The sequence below is a fragment of the Eulemur rufifrons genome, chromosome 3 (genome assembly GCF_041146395.1).
Source record: "Eulemur rufifrons isolate Redbay chromosome 3, OSU_ERuf_1, whole genome shotgun sequence".
In the NCBI taxonomy this organism is placed as follows: Eukaryota; Metazoa; Chordata; class Mammalia; order Primates; family Lemuridae; genus Eulemur; species Eulemur rufifrons.
The window spans coordinates 16,774,507-16,800,779 of NC_090985.1; the positions used below are offsets into that span (position 1 = coordinate 16,774,507).

At 45.7% G+C, this 26,273-nt stretch overlaps 2 protein-coding genes across 2 annotated transcripts in view; both read right to left on the bottom strand.

Moving 5' to 3' along the window:
- Positions 1 to 26,273, bottom strand: part of LYSMD4 (LysM domain containing 4) — a 234,995-nt gene that overhangs the window by 198,616 nt on the left and 10,106 nt on the right. The window lies entirely within an intron of this gene.
- ADAMTS17 (ADAM metallopeptidase with thrombospondin type 1 motif 17) overlaps positions 1 to 26,273 on the bottom strand; it is a 278,659-nt gene that overhangs the window by 132,431 nt on the left and 119,955 nt on the right. Inside the window, exon 9 of the mRNA XM_069465782.1 lies at positions 211 to 351. Within this exon, the coding sequence (XP_069321883.1) occupies positions 211 to 351 (141 nt within the window). The remainder of the gene's footprint in view (positions 1 to 210; positions 352 to 26,273) is intronic.

Here is a 26,273-nt window from a genome sequence, read left to right on the forward strand (position 1 = left end):
CAGGGTCCCTCCCCATCAAGGGCAGCAGCACATCGTACCAGATGCACACGGGGGAGGACGTTCTTCCCAGTGACAGGAGACTCCGTCCTACCCCCTCTTCAGGCCAGCTGAGAATCTGGAAGGAGATTCATTTCTCCTCCTCATACTTAATTCTGGCTTTTAGAAGTACTTTCTATTGTGCCGATTTTACAGAATGATTCAAGGACCTACTTGAGGAAGTTTTCAAGGTCATCGCGACTGCAGGTGGACCAAGAGAGGTCGCTGGGGTTCCGGCCTTTCACCCACTCTCCCGACATGATGTGGGACCTGCCGGCGCAGGACGAGTGGTCGTCATCGTGGTTCATCCCCAAGCTGTCCGAGGAGAAGGAGAGAGGGACACTTAGGCTCCGGGGGCTAGCGTATCACACTAACTTAAATCAAGTCTTAAATACAGAAGGTGACATGGGGCGACACCAGTCCTCACAGCAGATCCACAGTCATGAGTGCGTGGAGGAATGGACAGGGTGACGATGTGCTTACCTAGTGAATGAAGATCAACTGGGCAAATCACAGACACTAATAGCATTCACTAAATAATAAACAAACAATGATTTTAACTGTGGTAATCAACTGTGACATTAAAGTTCTTAAACTCCAAGCTTCTGATGATTAGACTTGCTTTCTCACACTAAATACCCCAATGTTAACGGTCTAAGTGGTTTTGTTCCTTAGAGACAAGTGAGTGTGTTAGGAGCCACTGAGAATCATCCAAAACTTTTAGAATGTCCTGGGTTCAAGACTTTGAACTAGTGAAAAATTGTGGCTTTTCTATTTTTCACATCACCATACCTGGGTCCAACATGACAATACCTGCCATCTTCCCCACCCCGCTGTACCAGAGCGACGCCAGGCTACCTGCCCAGGCATGCGTGGCTGGCCACACATGGCGATCTGAGCAATGATCTCGGTTCACACACATGCCCTCAGCGGGGTAAGCTGAGACGCAGAAGATCTGATGGCCCAGTTTGCTGACCTGTGATTTCCACATGAGAGACTTAACATGCATAAAGATATCTGTTCCTTGTCAACAATACCAGTGGAAAAAAATACATGCACTTTAATTCATTCAAAAATATTTATTTCCCACATGCCAGGTAATGGACCAAAAGGAGAAGATACTACAGTGCACAAGATGCCATCCCTGACCTCGGATCCCTGCCAGCCTGGGAGAAGAGATGAACACAGATGGAGAGAATTAGGAAGAGAGGTTCTAAATGCTTCCCTGGAGCCACCTTTTCCTAGTTTGCCTCACACGTCCCTGAGCATCTTTCATCAGCTCCCCTGCTTGCTGCTTAATGCTGGTGTCTCTCCAAGAGAGGTCCACCCTGTCTTCTCCTCTACACGCCCTGCAGGCCACCCCCGTGTGCTTGCCTGTGGAGATCTTCCCTTGGCCACCCCCCACACGGAATGGGATCAGCCAAAGCCATCCTCGTCCTTTGAAAGACACACTGCCTGACACTCGTGCATCCTGGATCTTTGGGCTAACAGGGCGCTCTCTGATCACCCACACGTGTCTGCTCCCATCGGTGGAGGAGGGCATGCTCACCAAGGGTCAAGAGTATTTATTTTCAACCTAATGATGTGAGTGGTACGTGTTATTTCAATTCATATGTGTGGTTACATATTGGGTTAACCAATAAAATATGAGGACACAAGCAAAGTTGTTGTTTTCATGCAAACTGATTTAGCTAGCAGCTAAAACGGATTGTTATCAAATTAGGTGTGGGCAAGACAACTGTAAGATGAGGAATAAATCATACAAATCTGCTCCCAGGCTGCTTCGTGAGAGCCTTTTATGTTCCTGTCCATATATACATGCATATAGAAATTGGATTCAAACTCTCACTGTAGGTGTGCTTGGTGTGAGGAAGGTGATGTGGAAGTCCAGCTGGCAGACACTCGCCCTCCAAGAGAAGGCTTCCCCTCTCCATCACAAAATTGGTGGGAAAACAATGACTTTCCTAGCTTAAGTTAAAACAAAATATTTAAAGCACCTAAGTGAAAAAACTATTATTTTCATAGCTTAAGTTAAAACAAAATGTTTAAAGCACCTAAGTATAATTTCTTGATGTTTGTCCACTTGAACCAATTTTTTTTGGTTAATTGGCCAACTACTATCATATCAGAAAAGAGAGCTTCTACAGGCTCTTCCAACTCACCAGATTCCCTCAGGGCAGCTTTTCCAGCCGTAACTGGCACATAGCAAGCCCTTGGTAAATATTTTTCAAACTGATTATCTGTACAATACTGAAGAAAGTGCAAAAAAAAAAAAAATGGAGAAACCATATCCATGACAAGAGTGTTAATCCAGTGCAGTGGCGGATTTCTCGGCAGAATAGTGAAAACCATCTCTAGTTAGATTCTATCTCCTGCTGCCTAGATGTCAGGTATCCACCCAATTAGGGTCATAGAAGACCCCTCAAATTATCAGATAAATGTTGGCCAATGAGAATAATTTACGTATATTCTCAAGGTTCACTTTGCTGAATAAAGTCAGTCCTATTTTTAATGCAATTACTCAGCTTTTTGCTTTTTTGGAGGGATGGGCAACAGAAAATGTTTATATACAAGTACATGGCTAAGTAATTTTGATTCAGCTTTTTAAAAAATTGTTACAAATAAAAAGGTCTTTGTTTAAATACATTCATCCTTAGCACACAAAATATGTTCTTTTTACTTTTACCCTCAGTATGATTTATTTTTTTGAGGGTTTCTTTATTTTTTTTAACTTTATGGTGGTAAGAACACTTAATGTGAGATCTACCCTCTTAAATTTTTAAGTATACAATACAGTGTTGTTGACTATAGTTACAACGTTTTATAGCAGATGTCGAGAACTTATTCATCTTGCTTAACTGAAATTTGATGCCCACTGATTAGCAACTCTACACTTCCCCCTCCCCCTTGGCAACTGCCAGTCTCTTTGATTCTATGAATTTGACTATTTTAGATACCTCATATAAGTGGAATCATGTAGTATTTTTCCTTCTATGATTGGCTTATTTCATTTAGTGTAATGTAAGGGGTTAATTTCCAAAATACATAAGGAACTCCTACAACTCCATAGCAAAAAAACTAATAACCCGATTAAAAAATGGGCCAAAGACTTGAATAGACATTTCTCCAAAGAAGACATACGAATGGACAGCCGGTACATAAAAAGGTGCCCAATATCACTAATCATCAGGAAAATACAAATCAAAACCATAATGAGATAGCACCTAATACCTCTCATGATATTTATTATAAAAAACACAAAAGATGACAAGTGTCTGCAAGGATGTAGAGAAATTAGAACCCCTGTACACTGTCAGTAGGAATGCAAAATAGTGTAGCTGCTATAGAAAAATAGTATGGAGGTTCCTCAAAAAATTAAAAATAGAAATACCATATGACCCAGGAATTCCAATTCCAGGTATTCATGCAAAATAAGCGAAAGCAGTATCTTGAAGAAATATTAGCACTCCCATGTTCATTGCAGCATTATTCACAATAGCCAAGAACCTAAATGTCCACTGACAATGGATAAATAATGCATTATATACATACAATGGAATAGTATTCAGCCTTAAAAAAGGAAATTCTGCAATATGTGACAATATGGAGGAACCAGAGGACATTAAGTTAAATGAAATCAGACTTTTATTTTTTCTACCTGTTTCCTCCCTCTCTCCTCCGCCTCTATTTCATGTTAACTTTTGAAGGAATTGACCGGCTTTTCAAGCACATTTAGCAAAGGACATCAAAAGTTGACTACCTTAAACTTTATTTAGGGGCTTGATTTTTTATCTTTATATAAAACTGGTGATAGATTTTTTAAACAGGTAGTTCTTCTGAAAATTTTCATGGATTTCAATGAACTCTGCTAAATGTGTAGAGGTTACAGGAATAAAATGTCTCATGAAAAAAATGGCTTCAGTTTCCATCTTGTAATGATAAAGCGTAGCCATAGCATGTGGACCATGTCAAACTGCTCTGTCTCCAGCTTTGGCAGGTGTGGTCCTTATTCAGCATTAAGGGATGTCCCGTCATGAAGGTCACAACCCATAGTCCCTGGAGTCCTAATCTGAGCCACAGACCAGGGTCTGTATTTCGAACGTGGTCCTGCCCTTGGAAGAATGAAGCAAATTCAAGGCCTTAGTTGTATCAGTGATGTGACACATTTAGGAAAATAAGCCTAAAAGGAGGAAAGGTTTTGCCTCTTTAAGGAACACTCATGATTTCAGGAAGCCAAGGTTCTGGGATCCTGAGCTGGGTCCTCGGGAAAATCATCTGGGAACTTAAACAGGGGCTCCACTTGCCCTCGGGTCACCCATCTCTCAAATCCTCCATCACAGAAAACCCATTTCTTGTGGTACAGCCCAAAGTAAAGAGGGTCTCACTAGCTGCAGTGCTAAAAACACAATAACCGTTATAAAATCTGCACATTCACCAAACAGATACCATAGCATCTCGTTTTCAGAAACGTGCAAGTCTCTTAAGAGGACCTCAATTCTCCCTTCAGGAATTCTCTAAAACTTCTTTCCCCACTACCAACAATCTGGCTGAGATCAGAGGCATCTGCCACCTCAGGCAGTGAGACCTTTTCAAACCCAGAGAATCTCACAATCCTAGGAAGGCTCAACGCACAAATCCATTGTTCTATTTTTGCGCTTTGACAAGCCGCCTCCCATCCCCCCTGCCTGTGATCTCCTACGCAGCCACCAGATGGGTTTTTCAAACAATAAGGATGTTGCTTGGAAAACCACAATCGGAGGAGATCCAAGCCCTGGAAGCTTGGTCTCACCACATACGGAGGAATGTTAGACTTGGGACCGCTTCCAGGTTTTCTCTGGTGTTCAAATCGATTACAAAATGAAAGAGGCTCCTTCCCGCCCCCCCTGCCAGACACTCCTGGCCAGAGAGCCTGGTCTTTCAGGAGACACACAGAATGGTTGCAAAGTGCTCAGAAAAGCTGACTGTGCTGTTGACAGCCCCGCGTTCCTCACGGGGAGCTGAGCGACCAACACGTGGTGCCGGGTTAGCGTGAGAGCAGGACTTCCCTGCGAATGCTCCAGTCGGCAAGATCAGCCGAGCGGGCTCCCTGGGTTTCTGGATCTCATCTCTAGTGCACATGACGCCCGATCTGGTTTAAAGCGCTCAAGTGCTAACTAAGTGCCTCGTAAATTTACAGTCCGATGCACTAGCCCTGGGCTGGGAGTCTCGATACTTGAGGTTCATGTAAACTAGTGTTTAGGCTATTTTTAGTTTAAATTAAAGATTACTTGACTGGAAAACTCATGTTATTTTAAGTTTATGTCCCAGGGCAGTTATTATTTCTGGCAACGTTATATTTAACAAAAATGTGTAGCGTTAAGTACGCACACTCATTTTACCTGCAAGTGACCGTGGGATTGAGGGCACAGATGGGCCTGTGTCGCAGGTGGCCCAGGTTTATCAGCACGGTCATCGCTTAATATGGCCTTGAGTTGACTTTGCCTTACAATAACACGCAGCTTCTGCATTTGCTTCGGGAAATCCAAAGCGCCCCGTGCAGGGAGCTCTGAGAGAATCCCCACCCCGCACAGCCCCTCCTGGCCTCGCCCCGAACCTTGGAGGCCACCGAGATGGGCTGGTGCCTCAGACTCCGTACACCAGCCACCGGGGGAGCTTCGGCTTTCCTCGGCTCTGAGCCGACCCGTCTCTCGGAAGTTTTGGGACTTTGACGTCAGGTACACAAGCCAGGTCCAGCCTTACGGCAAGGTGGTCTCGGCTGGGTGTGTGAGATGAACAGCTGGGGTGGGAGGAAGAGCCTGGGCTCCCGTGAACACTGCCTTTCCCCTGGGGGACTGGGGGGCTGGCCCGTGCCCTACTTTGGTAGTCCTGTGGGCACACGTTTTCATACAACATGGGCATGAAGCGTGAAGTCTTGACATTGGAGCTTACATTTAATTTGATGCTCTAGGAAATGGCTGCCGGTTCCAACACTGGCGGGAAGACTGGGCATGAGGGACTTAGACACAGCGGCGGCTGTCTGACGTGGAACCTTCCTAAGTGATCTTCAATGATAATTTTGACCACATTATTTTCACCTCTCACCCGTATTTTAGACCCTCTGTACGAGATGCAGCACCCTTGGGCTGCTACCATTTTGCCTAAGCGTTTTCACTTATGTCACCTGTGTCTTCGCAGCCTCCCGATAACACAAGGACAGGAGCAGTCCCCGTTTCCCCTGTTCTGGATGAGCACCTTCACGGCTGAACAAGTGGAGAGATTTGCGTAAGTCACCCAGCGGGCTGGAATCCGCACTCCTGGCCGGCTTGCCTTCTCCGAAACCACGTTTCTGGCCACACCGACCACATCAGGCACCAGCCCGGCTGCTCGGTCTGCCCCTTTCAGCACAGCCCTCTGCGCCGCGTGGATGGTGCACACACAGCAGCCACCCCACGGCCCAGCCGGCCTCCGATCTCACGACGGCTTTGATGAAAATATGTCAACTGCCAGTGAGGATGGTATAAACTCCCCCTCTCACCTAGACGCAGCCCTGGCTTTGGAGTCAGACCAACCCGGATGAAAATTCCAACTCTGCTTCTTGAGAAAGTAATGTCATACCTCGGAGACTCAGTTTCCTCATCTATGACTCAACAGGGATGATAATACTCAATGCCATTCATTCAACGAATACTTGTTGAATTCTGTCTACATGTCAGATACTGTTCTGGACACTGGGCACGTGCAGTTTACATTCTAAAGAAATAGAAATGAGGGTTACATGGGAAAACAGCCACCAAAATACCTGGCAAATAGTGAGTACGGCAGAGACAATGTCCTCACTCCTTCAAGGCACACACGTTTGCTGGAGTGAAGGCAGGCTGCGGCACCACCCACCCCAAGTTGCAAACTCAGGTGCCCTCAGAGAGCTGCAGGTTAGGGAGGGAAGTGGGGAGATGTTATGCTATAGGGGAGGGAGGCTGGTGGGGAACTGAAAAGTTCCTATCTCACTTCAAAGCCTTTATAGTCCACTTTTCCTCTGTAATGAGCTAACAGAACAGAACATCCCTGCTGTAGCAGATGTAGCCCAGGGACTGTAAACATGAGACCTCTGGACAGAGCTTCATGGAAGTCATAGAGGCCCACTGCCCCCCGTAGGCAAGCACCCCTTGCAGGACTGCAGATGGCCTTGGGACATCTCTAAAAGACAATCATTGATGACCCACTGGTCTACGCCATGTGTCGCTCAAATGCAAGCCACATCTTGCTTGGTACAGTGTGCATGTGGCAGCCTGCACATTGGTAAAGGCTCAAGGAACATAGGCCTCCAGGCCTGAAGCTCTCTCTATCTCTGAGAAATGCTGTTTTCTGGTCCAAATAGTTCCTATGGGCTCTCCAGCTCCTGCCCCTCTGGTTCTGCTCCCCCATAATAAAGACAGTTCTTACAGAGCGAGCTGGTCTCACCCTTCCCTGCTCCAGCAGCTCTTAGGGCACAGCTGGGCATGTGGCAGGGCTCAGTCAATGGCTGTGAAAGGAAAGCAGCATATGAACATCTAGGTCCATGTAACACCCCCGCCCCCAGCACACAGGACAGGCTACCCACGCTGTGCCTCCTCCCGCTGCCTCATTTGCATGGTGTGACTTCACAAAAAGATGGTCCCCAACATGAACACACAATGACTCAGGTTCCCAACTAAGTGGCACCTCCTTGGGTTGTTCACATCCTCCGTCCCACAACGTCCCCACTGCTGAGAGCACTCAGCAAGTGCATCTAGAGCCGATGCAAACACGCTATATCACTTGAATGGACTTGGAGTCAAATAATGTTTGAAAAATTTTACAGGAAAAAAATCCATAAAGTTATGTTGATTTCTGCCCTGGGAAAACATTCTATTGGGGGTGGGGGTGGTGCTGAAGCCGATTCTAGTTAGAAATTCTGAAGATGTGTAGGATGATGGCTATAAAGGTGGAACAAGGATATAGCCTCCCAAAGTGACTATTTTAGAGGGAACCATGCTTATTCCAATGAAATGCTATAGGGTGGTAAGAAAAATCTCTGCCCCTTAGGACAAGCAGAGTGAGTGGAAGTAAAGAGCTAATAATTCTCTTTCCTTCCTCTTTTTAGTCTTTTTTTTTTTTCCCTAGAATTATCTCAGGTATTTTAAGAACTTTATTCTTCCATATGATTTTGGTTTGTCAGAGTCTATAAAAAGTCATTCTAATTTGGCATTACACTGAACAAATTAATCTGCAGCGGAATGGCATGACTAAAATTTTGCATCCTGCCATGCTGGGACATAGGGCACCTCTTCATTTTTTCAGGTTTTCTTGCATGACCGTTGGCAAAGTTTTTTAATTTGCATCATGAAGGTCTTACATTTCTTATTAGCATCATTCCTGAGTATTCCATACCTTTGGTTGATGCTGTGAATGAGATCTGCTTTTTATTTTTCTATAGCTGATTATTGCTTGTACACAGGAAAACCACAGATTATTGTATGTTTGTCTTACGGCACAGCACCATGATGAATACTTACTGGTTCAAATAGTTTGTCCAATAGTTCCCTTATAATCTACAATGGTCACTTTACCTCTTCCCTTTCTATATTTAAATCCTATTTCTTGCCTTATAAAATTGGATAGGACTTCTAACAATATTAAATACTCATTACAATGTGGTCACTTTTACCCTGTTCCCAAATTGAATGGAAATGCTACTATTTGTACACTGAATACATTTGCTCTAGATTACTCATAGGTAGGCAAACTTGATCAGCTTAAGGAAACTTTCTTTCAAATACTCATTTTAAAATAGCTTCCTTGCTGCACAGAGCGATGGTCTAAAAAGAAAGAGGTCAAAGTTAATGTTAAAGATCTGTTAAAATATAGGGATGTTAAGGAAGGATTCTAACCTCTGGGGCCTCCATTTTCCTAGCTGAGAGGTGAGGGGCTTGAACCAGGTGAGGTGACTATTAAAAGTTTTTCCAGCTCAGCATGGAATAATTTCATGCTTTTTGATCTAGAAGGCTAAGCGCCATTTAAGGTATAGTTGCTATTCATTCGCTCAAGAACAGTAGACCGAGCACCGTTTTGTACCAGGCATTTTGCAGGGTACCAGGTGCACAGCAGGGAGTGACACACACAGGCCCTGCAGGAGGCCCCAGTCTGGCGGGGATCACAGACAAGTTAGCAGGCCACTGGAACACAGTGCGGGCCAGCGCTGTCTGATAAATGCCCTGTGATGACAGAAAAGTCTCCATCTGTGCTGTTTGATATGGTGGCCACTGGCCACTGGCCACATGTGGCTATTGAGTGCTTAAAAAGTGCTAGTCTGACCGAGGAACTAAAGTCCTGATCTCATCACAATTTAATTTAGAGAAATTTAAATAGTCACATGTGGCTAATTGCGAGCACGCTGGGCCACACAGGTGTGGGTGATAATTTGATCTGGCTAACTTGAGTGCTGCCACTTCGCTAGGAACATGGATGTCAGAGCACTGGTGTAGCAGTATATCAGCGTCCCCAAATTACTTACAGATACTTGGAGAAATAAGACAATCCGATGACACATGTGGGGAACCGTTAGTGGCCAAGTGCAGGCATCAGAAGCCAGAAAAGGGAGACGTTCGCATATTATTCCACACTGACTCTTTGTAGGATCCTAATTTATACCCATTTTATCCTCCAAAATGGTTGTGCTGATGGTACCATCTATGAAAACCCTCCAAATTCTGAGCCAGGGTGGATTTCTTAGAAGTGAAGAATCTGAAGATCTCAAAGTCTTTGCACAGCATCCGAGGGAAGAATGCCGGCCTGCAGGGTGTTCTTCAGACAATGACAGGATGTCTGGAGCACACACACCTCAAACAGCAAGAGGGATTCCTGGCATGCCTTCTCGTGAATGCCACTTACATGCAATTAAATCCGGGACGTTCTCAGTTTCAAATAAATTTAGTCAAAGAAGGGCTAAGATCTGTGCCTTCGCTAGCTGAAGGAGTGAATGGTGAGATTTAATGAGACAGAATGAGCAAGATAATTCTAATGCTAAAAAGTTCCATGAGGCTCAACTTAGCCTTGTTTCAGGAAGATAATTTATTGAGGAAACAAAATTTTTGCTTCAAAAGATGACTTTAGAAAAGCACTGAGCTCTTCTAAAACTAACCACTGACACAATTAGTGTCACTGCGTCCCTGTGCTGTCCTCCCTTCTGAGGTCCCCTCTGGCCCAGGAGGCAGAAGTGCTTCTAGCAAAGGCCTCATGTGAGCTGCTGATGTCCAAAACTTGGGGATGCCAGGTGGACGCCCTCTGATTCCAGACACCGCAGCACCAACAAGGCACTGGTGTGCCCCCCTGCCCCCCAAGCTGCATGTTGGGCCTTTCTTCAGGCCTATCTGTTGGAAGCAGACAGACATGGGGAATAGGGAGGGTTCGAAGGTCGCAGGGGCAGATGGCATGAGTGGGTCTGAGCTCGTGGCTCCACTCACCCCTCCCGGTCTGCCAAGGGTGCTTTGCCGACGGCAGGGGGAACCAATGAAGGACTTTGGTTCCAGGATGACTCTATGAGATCATTGCACAGGCTTAGTAAGCAAGAACGCAGTGGTGTTGAAGAGCACAAAGTGTTTCTCTTTAGAGAAATGTGCTCCCAAGGTCCTGCCAAGGAAAGACTGTCAGAGCAGCACCGCCGGCATCACAGAGCTTACACTGGTGAAGGACACGGCGAGATGCGGTGAGAGCGAGGAGAACACGCTTGCTGCTTCCGAGCCTAGACAGTGATTCGTCTGCCGGCGCTGCCGGCACAGGACTGGAATTGAGCAGGAAACGGAAAGACGGCTAAAACCTCGCAGAGGTGGAAACCCCAGGCTAATACAGCCCACATGCCAGATGTCAAGCAGGAACCGGCTGCATGGCAAAAATTATGTGTAAGTGGAGAACAATTTCTCAGTTTTAGGGAAATTATAGGCAATCCAAGTCTTAAGTATCTGTTTCCTGTGGGGTGCTACAGAGGCGAGCACATGAGAAGGCCAAGGTCAGTCTCCCCACTCAATGCAGCCACTGGGGTCTGCACAGTCCGAGCTCTGTGGCGGTGACGCAGAGGGGGAGAGGGAGTTGTGACACTTACTTTCCCCACGTCCAGCACCCAGCGCCCCAGGACGTCGTGCATCCAGGTTACCAGCCTTCTCCTACCACTCACGGAGCTCCCTCACTGAGAGGAGCCTCCCCTTGCCCCCAGAGCACTTTGCATTTTAACATTATCCACCTCAACACATCTGCCTGGGGCGTGATTACGACAGCAGGTGTGTCGGGCATTGTGGCGGCTGACAGGGCAAGGGCTGGGGAGCAAAAATGATGCTGGTATCACCACGGCAGGCTTCGTGCACCACATTCCCTTGGTGGCAGGGATTCACGCACTCCTGGTCCAAGCCTGGGCAAACCCAAGGCATTTGCAGGGCCTGGACAGACACCCCAGTCCTTTCCATTCATGTTCTCTTTCCTCCACCAACACTGATTCCACGGCCTGTCACGTGCCAGGCACAGTGCTAACACGCGTGCACCCGTGGGTCACGCATCTAAGATGCAGTCAAAGATGGGGCCCTCCCTCAACACAGATGCTGAATGGGATTCTGAGAGCAGAAATAACATTGAGAGCACAGAGAAAGGAAATGCTCTACCATGGGGTCCTCATGCCCATGGCGTGGGGAGTACCTGGGAAAGCAGAGAGAACTGTTTTCAGCATGCCAGGCGCTACCTGTCACGCATATTACCTCTCTGATTCACTGCTATGACCCCACTTCACTTCTCCTTTCGAGAGAAGTTGAGAAGCTTGCCCAAAGCCAAATAGCTGCTAAATGGTCAAGCATAATTTCAGCCTGGGCAGCCCATGCATGGTCCAAGCCCTTTGGGGATGAAACCTGCCCCCACAGCCACAGGACAGCAAGGACTGGTACCCGCTAACCCATGCAGGAGAGGCTGTCTTAGAGGCTGGGCGGCTGGCAGGGAGCCCTCAGGACACCGTGACCTGCATGTGTCTACCACGTGATGTTTGAAACCAGCAGGAAAGTGTTTCTTGGAGTTAGAGGTGGCTGGGGGCCCCAGAGGGGCTCAACCTCTGCTCTTGGGGCACTGGGACTTGCTAGCAAGAAGGCTTGGACAGGACTTCTGGGAGAACAGGTGCTGGGGGAGCAGCCAGGAGCTTTTCCTGGGCCAGCCTGAAGCAATCACTCCTCTGTCCCATGGAGCCAGCCCTGGGGGCACTGGAGACCCTTGACATTCAGGAGTCGTTATTCAAAGCTCCTCCTCGGACTTCAGAATCAAATTTGGTTTGTTTTGGTAAAACTCAGCTCTCAAAACAACATCTTTTAAAAATGATTACTAAGAAGAAATGGTCTAGATAAATTGGTTTTATATCCGCCTTTTCCCCCTCAGAGAAACAAAGGACAGTGAGTATTTTTGTTTCCCTTTTTAACTGCTAACATCCCTTAACTGGACACAATTATTTTAAATTCCACCTAGACTTAGCAACTTCAGTTCCTTGGAAATTGAGATTTACAGGAGCTTTCCACGACAAACAACTGTGACTGATGGATTTCTCAGGAGGGTTTTTCTCAGCCAATAGGAGAAAGCCTGGCTTGTCACACCCGTTAATTTATTGAGTAGCTAAAATAAGCAAATGGAAGAAATTCAAAGGATACAAAAGGCTGTAAGATGAAAATGGAGCCCCTGTCCCCCCTATTAGCTTCCTAGGCCCCCTCAGAGGTGACTGCTGCCACCAATTCTCCTAGGGGCAGTGGAAACCAGTTTTAACGGGCAGTGCAAACCAGCCCCCAGCATTGCCCGCTTCAAAGGCCACTGCAGAAGAGGGGATTAGCTGACCTGCAGGAGGGGCTGCTGCCGAGAGAACCTGCTACTCCCAAAGTTCAAAGAGCCCCCCAGGGACATCCAAGGGCACAGGATGCTCCAGGCAGCAGACATCCTAAGGACAGACTGTTTCCTGCTCCTAATAACCATTCCCCATTTCCTTTCCTTAAAAACCACACATCCGGGGCTTTATGACCTAATTATTTGGGTTCTGCCTTTTCCACCCCGCCCAGGAGGCTGGAGTGGGGGTGGGGTGAGAGCATGTCCTCCTCCCTCCCACCCCCTGGGGGCTGTGCAATGCACGCCACAGGTCAGGGAAGCCTGAGCCGTGACTCCCACATCCTAGTGCCACAGTGCCTTTGCTCATGCCCTGCGTCCCCCCCCCACCCCCAGGATGCCCTTTCCTGCTTGAGGCCCAGCTTGCAGGTCACTTCCTCCCTGCATGGCCCAGGTCCTCTCCACCTGAGAGGATCCCTCCAGCCCGGACCCCCACGCACCCAGCCCCCTCCTCTCAAGGTCTCCCCGAAGGCAGGACTTGTCTTTCTTCTTTACATCTCCCCACCCCTGTCCTTACCACACAGAAGGGGCTGACAAGCGTTCATAAATTGATGGAACCAACGGACCGAACAAAATAAAAACAGCTAGAGTGTACCTAAGAATTTCTCTTAAGAGGTTTTACCCCATGACACTACAGTCTCTGTACTGTTATTCAGGTGTGTCTGACAGCATCCCCTCGGCACGGAACCCTTGCCTGCCCTCTTGAGGAGTAGGTGATGCAGCAGAGCCAAGCAGCCACACCTCCTCAGAGGGATGGAGACGCCTCTGCCTCAGGATACGTAACACTAGGGAGATAGGACAGATTTCACAGGCAAATTCGAGAACCTCAAGATCAAGAGGGGCCTGGCTCCAGTTCTGCCAAGCACTGGCTACACAGTGGAACCTCCCCGACAGGCCTAGAAAATACCGCTGCCTGGTTCCCACCACCAGACATTCTCATTTCATTGGTATGAGGCCGGGCCTGGGCCTCTGGGTTTTTAAGAGCTTCCAGGCGATTCTAACATTCCCTGCTTTGAGCATAGTTTGTGAATGATTGCTACAGCATAGCCCCGTGATTTGCAAACCTCCGTGCATGTTAGAATCTCCTGGAAGACTTTGGAAAAACTCAGATTGCTGGGTCCCGCCCCAGGGTTTCTGATTCAGTTGGTGTAAGGGGTGGGGGTGGGAGGAGGGATGAGGATTCACACTTCTGTTAAGTTCCCAACTGATGCTGAAGCTGCCTGTCCCCACAGCACACCCGAGAACCATGACTGGCGAGGACCCTGTGCCCTAGTAAGCCCCACCTTGGCCATCAGCCCTGGCTGCATGTGGAATCACCCGGGAAACTTTTAACATACCAACACCTGGGGCCCACCTCAGACCGAGCAAACCAGGCTCTCTGGAGAAGAGGCCAGACACCCGTGTTTACAGGGGCTCCTAGTGAGCGTGGTGTCCCACCCAGGCTAAGAACATCGCCGCTAGAAACAGGCTGTCCTCCAATAACCAGGCAGGACGGCGCCACAGAGCTCTCCTGTTCTGCGCAAGACCTGCCTTCATGCGGCTTCCAGGCACAGATCCCAGCCTGCCTTCTTGCCAAGTACCGATCGAGCCCCCTCTTCACAATTCGACAAAGTTCAAATATTTGAGATCTTTCTTGTATCCTCTTTAATCTTCTCTCCTTTTGCCCACAGGGTCCAGGGAAGAAGTCCAAGTTGATAACCAATGGCAAGAATTCTCACTAACGTTCTAGCCAGGCAACATAGTATTTAGCACAATCACTTCTTGGTTAGTTGAAGTCAAAATTCTGACTATTCTTTATTTCTGCTCAGATTCTCAATTTTGGGGTAAGACCAGGGAGGGCATTAGTGTTGGCAGATTCTAGACATACCCAAAATGCAAGGCCCAAATGTTGTTTTTTGTTTTTGTTTTTTTTTTTCCCCCTGAGAAACAGTCTCGCTCTGTTTCCCGGGCTAGAAAATACAGTGGTGTCAGCCTAGCTCACAGCAACCTCAAACTCCTGAGCTCAAGTGATCCTCCTTCCTCAGCCTCCCGAGTAGCTGGGACTACAGGCACGTACCACTGCACCCAGCTAATTTTTTCTATTTTTAATAGAGACAGGGTCTTGCTCTTGCCCAAGCTGGTCTTGAACTCCTGAACTCCAGTGATCCTCCCTCCTCGGCCTCCCAGAGTGCTAGGATTACAGGCGTGAGCCACTGCACCCGGACAAGGCCCAAATGTTTTCTAAGAAACAAAGTTCAGGATCAGTAATCACAAGACTGTTAGATTACTAAAAACGGGTTCGTGTGACTCTCTCTGAAGTACTCTGGGTATTATACAGGCTCACTGTTTTTCTAACACCAATGGTTGCTTCTGAAATTTCTATGCAGTTTAATCTTTGGGGGTTTTGTTACTGGTATTTTTCTTTTCTTTTCTTTTTCTTTTTCTTTTTTTTTTTTTTGAGGCTCTTGTAAAGCAATACTTTCTATCTTTAAAAAAACACTTCACTTCCCCTAGTATAAATTATAGCTTCTTGCAGTAATTACTACTGCTTAACTGGCATTCAATTTACTGGATAAAAATATATTCTTTTGGCCATCTTAATGATTGTGTATACAACTTGTCCTCAAACCCACTCTGAATTTTGGCTCAAAGCAACTATCGTGTTAAGAGGATGGAATGTGGTTTCAAGCAATGCCAAAAGCATTGCATAAGCCATAATTGATATTTTTACTAGCGGCAACTTTGTAGTTGATAATGGGTCATTAAAACAGGAAAAGAAGCCCTCCCCACAAAATCTCATCTGAGAAGTAAAAGGAAAAGGTGTTCCAGACAAAAAGCCTCCCAGTGTCAATAAAAGTGCTTCCAGCAGGTTCTGGTCCTGTATCCAGAACGTGCTGCTCCAGTCAGAAGGCAGCAAAGCAGCTCCCATGTTCCAGCATCTTCGGGCCAAAGCACCCCAGCCTGGTGGCCACCAACTCACCTTCCTCTGCCACCTCCTGCAACCCAGCTACAGCAGGACTTGATTTCACTTTTGGAGTGAAACAGGAATCAGAAAAAGCAAGGGGACTAAGCTGTCCTGGTGCCTGTACCTTTTAAAAAAATATATAATTTTGATATTGGCATTCAAATATCTGCTTTCAACTTCTGTTTCAGGAGAAATTGGTGCCAAATTTGGCAACCTTGACAGAGCAGAGACTAACTGGTCTGAAACATGAGCTGTTAAAGAAATAGCCTGCTGTCCTTACCCCTGGCTACCCTCAAGGGCCAAAGGATTTCCTTCTAGTCCAGGTGGGAGGTCAGCGAGATTTCACTAAACAGAAGGCAGCAGAGGACTCATGAGTCTGTTAATACAAATACCATAGCCTCCCACCCCTATATTTTGGGATCTTCAGGAGAATCCCAATTCTTTAGGAAAACAAAACCAACACTTCAACCCTTACTGCATAAAGGGTTGAGGCCCAGAGCAGCTGACTTGTTGGGGCTGGTGAGGGAATGTGTCCCAGGTGTGATGGAGACTCTCAACCCGGATGAATTTAGGTGGCTTGCTCACCTCCACCCTTTGGTCCCCTTTTGTCATTTGGTCCTCGGTCCACCAGCTCATTCTCAGCCATCCTCATAGCTCATCAACACTGACTCCAGCTTGGGGGTGACATCTCCGACTACGTGAATGGTGCCCCCGGAGAGCGCAATGGGGCAGCCCTGCTTGTTTCTTGGCAAGACTCCACACATTTTCCCTCTCTTCCTCACCCTCCAGCCCCAACAGATTTATGCTTATCACAGGCATATAAACATTTATTTTTGGCAGCTGAGGCTTTTCTTTTTAGAGCACAAGAAATTACGAAATGCATTAACCCAGCAGCCCAAATAAGATAAGGGACTGACCCCAGACCATAGCCTGCCCCAGGATGTGTCTTCCAGGCTCTTCTGCCTGGGCCATGAGGCCAGAGTCACTCATGAGGTGAGTGCCACTATGTAAGACGAGGAAGCGCTGCACTTCCAGAACCCCCAGTCGGTGGCCACATGGTCCCTAATGGAAAAGGAGGCCTAATGGTGGCAGTGAATTAAAAATAGTGATTATCACTGATGGTGAAATGGGATGATGGATTCAAAGTGCTTTAAACAGTGCATGGCACAGAGGAAGAGCTGCTAGTGCTGCTGTAAGGAGGAAGAGGAGGAGGAGGACAACCATGACAACCTCTCACATGAATGAGTACAAGGTCTCAAACTAGGCTGTGTGTAGGAGTCACCTAAGGAGTTTTAAAAAATGCACATGCCTAAATCTCACCTGTAGAAATCATGATTTAATTGGTATGAGGTGTGGCCTGAACATCTGAATTTTTAAGACTCTCTGGGCATTATCTCTTTCCTTTATATAGATTCACAGGAAGTAGAAAAGAACAATACAGGTAGGTTCTGTTCACCCTTCAGCCAGCCTCCTCCCATGGTAACATCTTGCCTAATGACAGCACAACATCAAAATCAGGATATTGACATCAATATAATCCACAGAACTTTTTGCGAATTCCCCAGTTACACATGCACCCCGTTGTGTGTATGTGTACAGCTTTATGCAATTTTGTTACACATGTAGATTTGTGTAGCCACCACCACAATCAAGGAACTAACTGTACCATCACAAGACCATCCTTCATTTACCCACTCTCTCTTTCATCCTTTAAGTCTTGGTAACCACTCATTTGCTCTCCATCTCCATAATTATTTCACAAATGTTATATAGATAGAATCAGGCACTGTGCATGCTTTTGAAACTGGCTTTTTTATATTTAGTATAATTTCCTTGAGGTCCATCCAACTTGCTATATAATATATATATATATAACTCATTCATTTTTTATTGCAAAGTAGTATTCCATGACATGGACGTACCATAGTTTAACTGTTCACCTACTGGAGAACATTTGGTAGTTTCACGTTTTGAGTTAATATGAATAGGGTTGCTGTGAATATTCATGTTCACGTATCTGGGTGAAAATAAGGTTCCAATTCTCTGAGATAAATACAAGACAATGCAATTGCTGGGTCATATAGTAAGTTTTAGTTTTAAAAGAAACTGCCAAATGATTTTTCAGATTGGCTGTACCATTGTACATTTCCACCAAGAATGCATGAGTGAATCAGTTTCTCTGTATCCTGGCCACCACTTGATGTTGTTACTGTTTTTTATTTTGGCCATTCTGATAGGTAGGTAATAGTATCTCATTGTGCATTTAATTTGCATTTCTCTAATAGCTAATATTCAACACCTTTCATGTACTTATTGGCCAGCAATATATCCTCTTCAGAGAAATACATGTTTATTTCTTTTGACCATTTTCTGCTTATTTTGTTGTTGTTGTTGAGACAGAGTCTCACTCTGTTGCCTAGGCTAGAGTACAGTGGCATCTGCTAACCATTTTCTAAGGATTTTTTGTATTTTTTACTGTTGAATTTTGAGAGCTCTTTTTATATTATAGATAAAATTCCATTGTCAGATATGTGATTTGCAAATATTTTCTCCAGTCTGTAAGTTGTCTTTTCATACCATTAACGGGAACTTTCACATAGCAAAAGTTTTTAATTTTGATGAGCTCAAATTGATAAATTTTTGAATTGTAGGTCATGTATTGGTATTAAGTCTAAGAACTCCTTGCCTAGCCCTAGGTCCCAAAGATTTTCTCTTAGGCCTTTTTTTCTGGAAATTTTATAGTTTTAAATTTTACATTTAAGTCCATAATCCATTTTGAGTTAATTTTTGATTAAGATGTAAAGGTAAGTTGCCTATGGATGTCCAATCATTCCAACAATATTTATTGAAAAGTCTACTTATTGAATAATTTTCATTGAATTACTGCTACCCCTGTCAAAAATCTATTGGGCATAGTTGTTTCTGGGCTCCCTATTCTGTTCCATTGATCTACGTGTCTATTCTTCTACCAGTACGCTGGAGCTACAGAGTCAGCTGTAATATGAGAGAGAATGATTTGTCTCACTTTATTCCTCATTTTTCAAATGGTTTTGGCTATTCTAGGCCCTGTCCATTTCCCTACAAATTTTAGAATAATCTTGTCTATATCTACAAAAAAATCCTTGCTCACATTTTGGTAGGAACTGCATGAAACTTATAGATCAATTTAGGGAGAACTGATGTCTTTACTAAGTCGTCAATCCATCAACACAATATACCTCTCTAAATATGTAGGTTTTGTTTTTTTAATCAGTATTTTGTGATTTTCATCACACAGACCCTGTGTATATTTTGTTAGATTTATAGCTAAGTATTTTAAATGGCATTTCATGTTTTGTGTTCAATTTGTGCATTGTTTTTATGTACACAACTGATTTTGTGTGTTGATCTTGTATCCTGCAAGCTTCCTGAACTCACTTGTTAGTGCTAGAAGGTTTGTGGTAGATTCCCTGTGATTTTCTATGCATAAAAATCATGTCACTTGCAAAGAGAGAGAGTTTTCTCTCTCCTTTTCCAAACCGTATGTCTTTTCCTTCCCTTTCTTACCCTGTTGCTGTGACTAGAATATCCAGTACTACGTTGATAAGAATGGTTAGAGCATTCTTGCCTTCTTCTGCACTTAGAAAGCATCAAGTCCTTCATCATTCAGTTGTAGTTGTTTGGCAGATGCTCTTCATGGGGATGTGTTTTTATCATGAATAAATGTCAGCTGTATTGACAAATGCTTTTTCTGCATCAATTAATATGTTTAATTTAGCCTGTTGATACAGTATATTAATTGATGTTTGGATATTGAGCCAGCCTTGCATACCTGGAATAAATACCACTTGGTCACGGCTTTGTGTTCTTTTTTTATATATGATTGGATTCTACTTGCTAAAATTTTATTGAAGAATTTTCATGAGAGATATCTATTTGTACTTTTTTGTGCTGTCTTTGTCTAGTTTTGGTATCAGAACAATATTTGTCCCTCATAAAATAAATTGGGAAGTGCTTCTATTTTCTGAAGGAGATTATGTAAAATTGGCATTATTCTTTGGATGTTTGGTAAAATTCTCCAGTGAAACCATGTTGGCCTAGAGATTTTAGGGGAGTTTTAAATCACAAGTTCAATTTCTTTGATAGATGCAGGTCTATTCAGGTCACCTATTTCATCTTGGCTGAGTTTTGTTTGCAGTTTTCAAGGAATTACTCCCTTTCTTCTAAGTTGTCTAGGTTATGAGCATAATGTTGTGACTTGTGCTTTTAATGGCTGTAGGATCTTGGTGATATCCCATTTCATTCCTGACCCTGGTGATGTGACTTTTTTTTAATCTTTGTCAATCTTGCTAGAGATTTATCAATTTTATTGATTTTTTGTAGAAACATCCTTTTGTTTCATTAATTTTCTCTATTTTTTCCTGTTTTTCAATTTCATTGATTTCTGATCTTAGCTTTATTATTGCTTGCTTTGGGTTTATTTTGCTCTTCTTTTTCTAGTTTCTTGAGGTAAGAATTTAAAATTTTTTTTTTTTTTTTTTTTTTTTTTTGTTGAGACAGAGTCTCACTTTGTTGCCCAGGCTAGAGTGAGTGCCATGGCGTCAGCTTAGCTCACAGCAACCTCAGACTCCTCGGCTTAAGCGATCCTACTGCCTCAGCCTCCCGAGTAGCTGGGACTACAGGCATGCGCCACTATGCCCGGCTAATTTTTTCTATATAGATTTTTAGTTGTCCATATAATGTCTTTCTATTTTTAGTAGAGACGGGGTCTCGCTCAGGCTGGTCTCGAACTCCTGACCTTGAGCAATCCACCCGCCTCGGCCTCCCAGAGTGCTAGGATTACAGGCGTGAGCCACCGCGCCCGGCCAGAATTTAAAATTATTAATTTGCAATCTTTCCTCTTTTCTAATGTAAGCACTTAGTGCTATAAATTTCCCTCTCAGTACTGTTCTAGCTACAGCCCACAAATTTTGATAAGCTGTATTTTTATTTTCATTTAGTATTACATAATTTTTACTTCAATTGAAATTTCTTCTTTGATCTGCAGGTTACTAGAAATGTGCTGTTTAATTTTTAAGTGTTTGGAGATTTTCCTGTTGTCTTTCTGTTATTGATTTCTAGTTTGATTACATTGTGGTCTGAGAATATGCCCTATATGACCTCAATTCTTTTAAACTTGTTATGGTTTATGACCCAGAATATGGTTTATCTTGCTGAACATTCAATGGGAGCATGAAAAGAACGTGTATTCTGCTGTCGTTGGATGGAGCGTGCTATAAATGTCAACTAGATCCTGTTGATGGTGTTCAGTTCTCCAACATCCTTGTTGATTTTCTGTCTAGAATTTTCCTCAATTGCTGAGAGGGAGGTTTTGAAAGCCCCAGCTGTAACTGTGGATTTATCTATTTTCTTCCTCTTACTTTTTGTTCATGTATTTCGAATCTCTGTATTTTGGTGCATACACATTTAAGGTTGCTGTACCTTCTTGGTGAGTTGACCTTTTTATCATTATATAATGCTCCTCTTTGTCCCTAGTAATTTTATTTGTTCTGAAGGCTACCTTTTCTGATATTAATATAGCCACACCTGATTCTTTTAATGTTTGCATGAGATATCCTTTTCCACCCTCCTCAGTGCCCATTCCTATCATCATGGGCTGAACCCACTCGCTTTCTCCCTGGGGACGCCTGACAAGGACAATGCCCTTGAAAACAACCTGAAAGCTCTAAAGACCATGCCAAAAGCCATGGATCCAGGCTTAGCAGTATGGGTGCTGAGGTCTGACTGCCTGGTTCAAACCCTGATTCCACTAGCTATAAGCTCTGGGACCATCGCAAGCTTCTTGACTTCCCTGTGCCTCAGTTTCCTTACCTGTAGAATGGGGAGAATGACAACACTTACTCCACGGGATGGCTGGGAGAACTGAATCAATCAATAGATGTAAAACTCCAAGAAAGAGCTTGCATAATAAACCTGTGAGTTCAACCAAGTATATACATGGTGTATGCTTAGCTTCAGTGCCTGTGGGCCCACAGTGTGCACTGCTCAGATCCTGGTCTCTTTTGTCCTCCATGTTGTCCAGGGGTCACAGAAACAACAACATGAGGCTCTAAAGTGAGATCAGAGATCAGTTCAAACCTCTTCAAATTCCAAGAATCTCTGTTTCGACCCTCAAGCTAGAGGGGACCAGCACTGTGCAAACACCTAGGGCAAGGAAATCAACATCACCCCTCACGTTTCTGAAGAGCTCTAATGTAAAGAACTTTCTTTATTCCACTGAGTAGAAACCTCTTTCCCTGAAACTCAAGCATGTTGGCTCAGCTCTGCCATCCGGGGCTGTGCAGAGATCCCTTGTGCCCCGACAGCCTCCAATGAGTCCCCAGATGCTCGTGTCCCCTGCACACCTCATCAGCACAAAGATACCCAGTTCTCCTAGCTGTTTCCTTCATCATTCCCTTCCTCTGCACATGGATGCTCTCCTTGTTCCTGAAGTCCTTCTTAAAACAGACTTCCTGGTGCCCCTTAACCTCGGAAGGGCACAGAGGAACTCCACCGTCTTTTTCATTTCTGGAGACAAGGCTGGGATTCACACAGCCTAACAACCGACATAGTGAGCATGCAGCTAACCATAACCGCTCACATACAGGATGTAAATCAGTTTCAGCTCCTGTGCCAACTCTAATCTATTGCCTGCCCACAGAGTTAGGAAGGCTTATGAGCTGGGGCTCAGTGGAAAAGGGTTCTGGGATCAATTATTAATAGTAATGTCTGTCAGTGGCATACAACAGGGAAGTCGAGACAGACATGTTTTGCTGGCAGTGATTGGAGTCTAAACACATCACCATTAAGCTACGTTTCTACCATCTCGTACATTCCATCTAGTTGATCTGAGACTAAATCCACATTAAATGCCATCTGGATAGCTGTAAGTCACATGGTGAACATTGACAAAGGCCTGAAGCCTGGCTCTGCCACTTACCAATGGGTGTCCCTGGGCCTCATTTTCCTTGCTATAACATGCAAATACTACTGCTATTATAGCATTGGGGGGACACGGGATGCAATCATGCACTGCTGCGTGTGGCCACTTTTCCAAGTGGTCAAGAACTTCAGGTACTCCAAATTTTTGCACAACCTCCTCCCTCCCATCTCCGTGCCATCCCAGTGTGTGATGAGCATGCTACCCATCTCCACAGCCAGGTCACGACTAAAATGTTCAATCAAGCAGTGATTCCGGTGAGTCCTGTGGCAGGCAGGCAGCATCTCTCCCAGGTAGACATCTCTCTACTAACAAGCGTCCACTGGGTAAGGTTGTCCAGCGCTTACAAATTCCTTTAACTGTATGCAACTCACAGTTTTCCATATTTCCCACCAGGAGTGATAAGAGTTTTGCAGAAAAACTGGGTGAAATTTACATTCCCTGTCTCTGAACAATCCTTGGCTGACTTCTAGGACTGCCTCTTTTGTTTTTGAGAGCTCAAAAATTATGTCTGATGAGCCATTCTGGAATCTTGCCTACAAACAATATTATATGCTGGAACGTGTGCCAGTTGTTTCCCTTCCCTTTTGCAAGATGGCACTGGCCTGTTTTCAGTCTTGAGCACTCCCTGCCTTTCCTGCACTGCTCCTCCACAATCGTCAGCACGGCCTGGCACTCCCATTTGCAGATAAGCTCTTTCAATTCGGGCCAAGAGAGCTGGAATCATATGAAGCAACTGGTTAACCTCTCATCCCCTCCTCTGTTACCCCGGACCTCAGCCCCCACAGGTAAATCGCACATTCTCGGGGTGTATGAAAACCAGGGGACACGGGCTGGACTGTCAAGGATATGATGAGCATGCCCAGGGATGAAATCACAGAGGGCAGGATCTGCCACGGTGCCCTTTATATTCAAATGGGGTATCTTTACAACCCTTGGCAAATTCCTAAGGTTGAAAATATGATCACTTTGAAAGGTTCTTTAACTTTCTTTCCACTTTGGTATCAACCCTCTTCACTTTCTCTCCTGAGCTGCTTCTCACAAGGAAATGAATTTCACAGTCACTTTGTAGGAGTTGTTATAAGCACAACAAAGACCACGGAAGACTAACAGTCCCCGGGCTCAGTCCCCACCAGGCAGACAGCTTCTCTGGACACGTGATTCAGTGCATGTTGCAGCAAGAAGTGACCAGGGTCCTGGAGTTCAGGGCTCACTCAAAATCCCCAGATTCCAGAATTTTCCACCCAGCACCTGGGGGCTGCATGGGTCTTCTAGACCATGGGTACTATTAATACTATGCCAAATGTGGAAAGAGAAAATGATGCCTTTTGTGTCTGATCCAAAAGACAACCCAAGAGGCTCATTTACCAACAGATAACCTCACCAATGGGGCAGCCACAGGGCTGACCCTTCACACACGGGTCACTGGCAGCAAGGACGGGAAAAAGCCACCCTCTAGGAAAAGCACCATTGCTCACACTTCAGCTTCTGCCTCCGAACCATAAATAAAAACTGAATGAGAGAACAGAAAGGGGCAAGGTAGCAACACCAGCATTTCGCAGCCTCAGGCTGTGCATGGCAAAGACCACCACTTCGGGGACTCTCAGGGAGTGTTTGACATTTTTGTTCAGGGCTTCAGACAGTCCTGCTGTTTCCTTCCAACTTCTACACAGAAGACCCCCATTTCATGGGAAACCCAAATTCCAGATGACCAGCATGTTCTCAAACAAGCTTGTCAACACCCAGGCTGTAGAGGAAGCAGGTGGAAACCTAGCCTCAAACCCGGAAGCCCGCTGAAGACCCCTCGGGGCCTGCTGGCATTGTATGGCTGGTAAATAATGCGAAGATCAGGGACCAGAGAAGAGATTCCAAAGCCAGGGAAAGAAAGTGATCCTTAAAACTCCCCCATAGAAAAAAGCTTCTTTTAAAAAAAGCAGCTTTTCCCTTCAACTCCCCCAAGTTGTATGTACCCATAGCTGCAGCGCACGTATAGCAAGGAATGAGCATGGCAGGAGGGGAGGGTGACAGAAAGGGCCACCTCTCCGATGTGCTTTCACCACGTGTTTGAAACCACCACATGCACACGAATCGCCCTGGTGGGCCCGAGTTCCTGCATTTCCACAGGCTCCCAGGTGACCCGAGGCTGCTGGTCTCAGGCGACAGGGCAGAGCAAGGCACCAGAGGAAGTTTGAGGGTGTTTCTCCACTCTGCAGCACAAACATGGCATCCTCACTCTTCCTTGCCAGATTCTCAACTGGGCATAGGATATGAGAGTTTTAGGTGATAACTGTTAAGTGAGAACGACAGTTCAGCTGGGAGTGACATGTGGATGGGGCGGTGGCGATTTGGGAGCTTGCACTGCTGAGTAAGCCAAGATCTATGTAGACCAGGCAGCTGGCAGAAAAGGTTCACTGCCTTTCTCTTTAGAGCATCCCTCCTTCCTGCTGCTGGGTGCAGTTTCTGACACCCCTGAGTGATCACAGAGCACGTGCCACAAAGATGAACAGGCCCTTAATTAATCCAGGTGCTCCCCCACTGCAAAGCCACCAACACGGCCAACTGTGGGCTCATTAGGCATCATTTACCAGAGCAGCACATGCTTCTGTCTGGAAGGAATAATGTCACTAAGGGCTCCTCTGAACAGAAACCAACCTGCATGTAACTTTGGGTGAGAAGCAGGGGTCTCATTATTTGGTCCTCAGTGCATCTGAAGCTGCCCCATGGTGGGGGTCCTGCTGGGTCTGCCACGTCTTCGGTGTGGAGATACTGTTACCAAGTGACTCCTAAGACCACTGCTGTGTCTCTGCTCAGCCCTCCTCTTTAATAGTCCACCTGGATGTGAGCTGGGGAAGCCGTGGCCAAAGTGTGGGCGCAGATGCAGACCCCTGAGGTGACCTGACCTGGCACTGCAGGGCCCCGTTCCGCCCAGCAGCTGCCTGCCTCGCCTCTCAGCAGCAGCAGCAGCAGCACCACCAGGGACCTTGGTAACCCTAAGACTTTCCCCCTGATCAGTTTGAAACTGACCAACCTGCTTTCTGTCACCCTCTCCTGGTCCCTGATGGCACTCGTGAGCTGGTGAGTCACTGAGGCTCACAGGACACAGGCCCATGTCATAGAAGCATGGCTGTGCTTAACAAGATGACGTCTTTCCACGTGTCCAGTGACTTGCTAAGGAAATCATAACCTCCTTCATTCTCTGCCCATCTACTTATTTATTAATACATTTTTTCCAAGAAAGGGCATTCCCAGATCCTCACGCCAGCCCCTGACAACTGCCACACCGTGTTCTGCTCTGACGTCAGCACAAAGTGCATGGCTCCGTGGCTCTCCCAGACCCCTGGAGCACTTCTGCTGGCCCCTTCTGCCACTGCCATCTGGCAAAACCACCACTCACATGCAAGGTGAGAGTGTGTCCTCTGTGTCCTTGAGTAGACGAGGATGAGGAGGGCC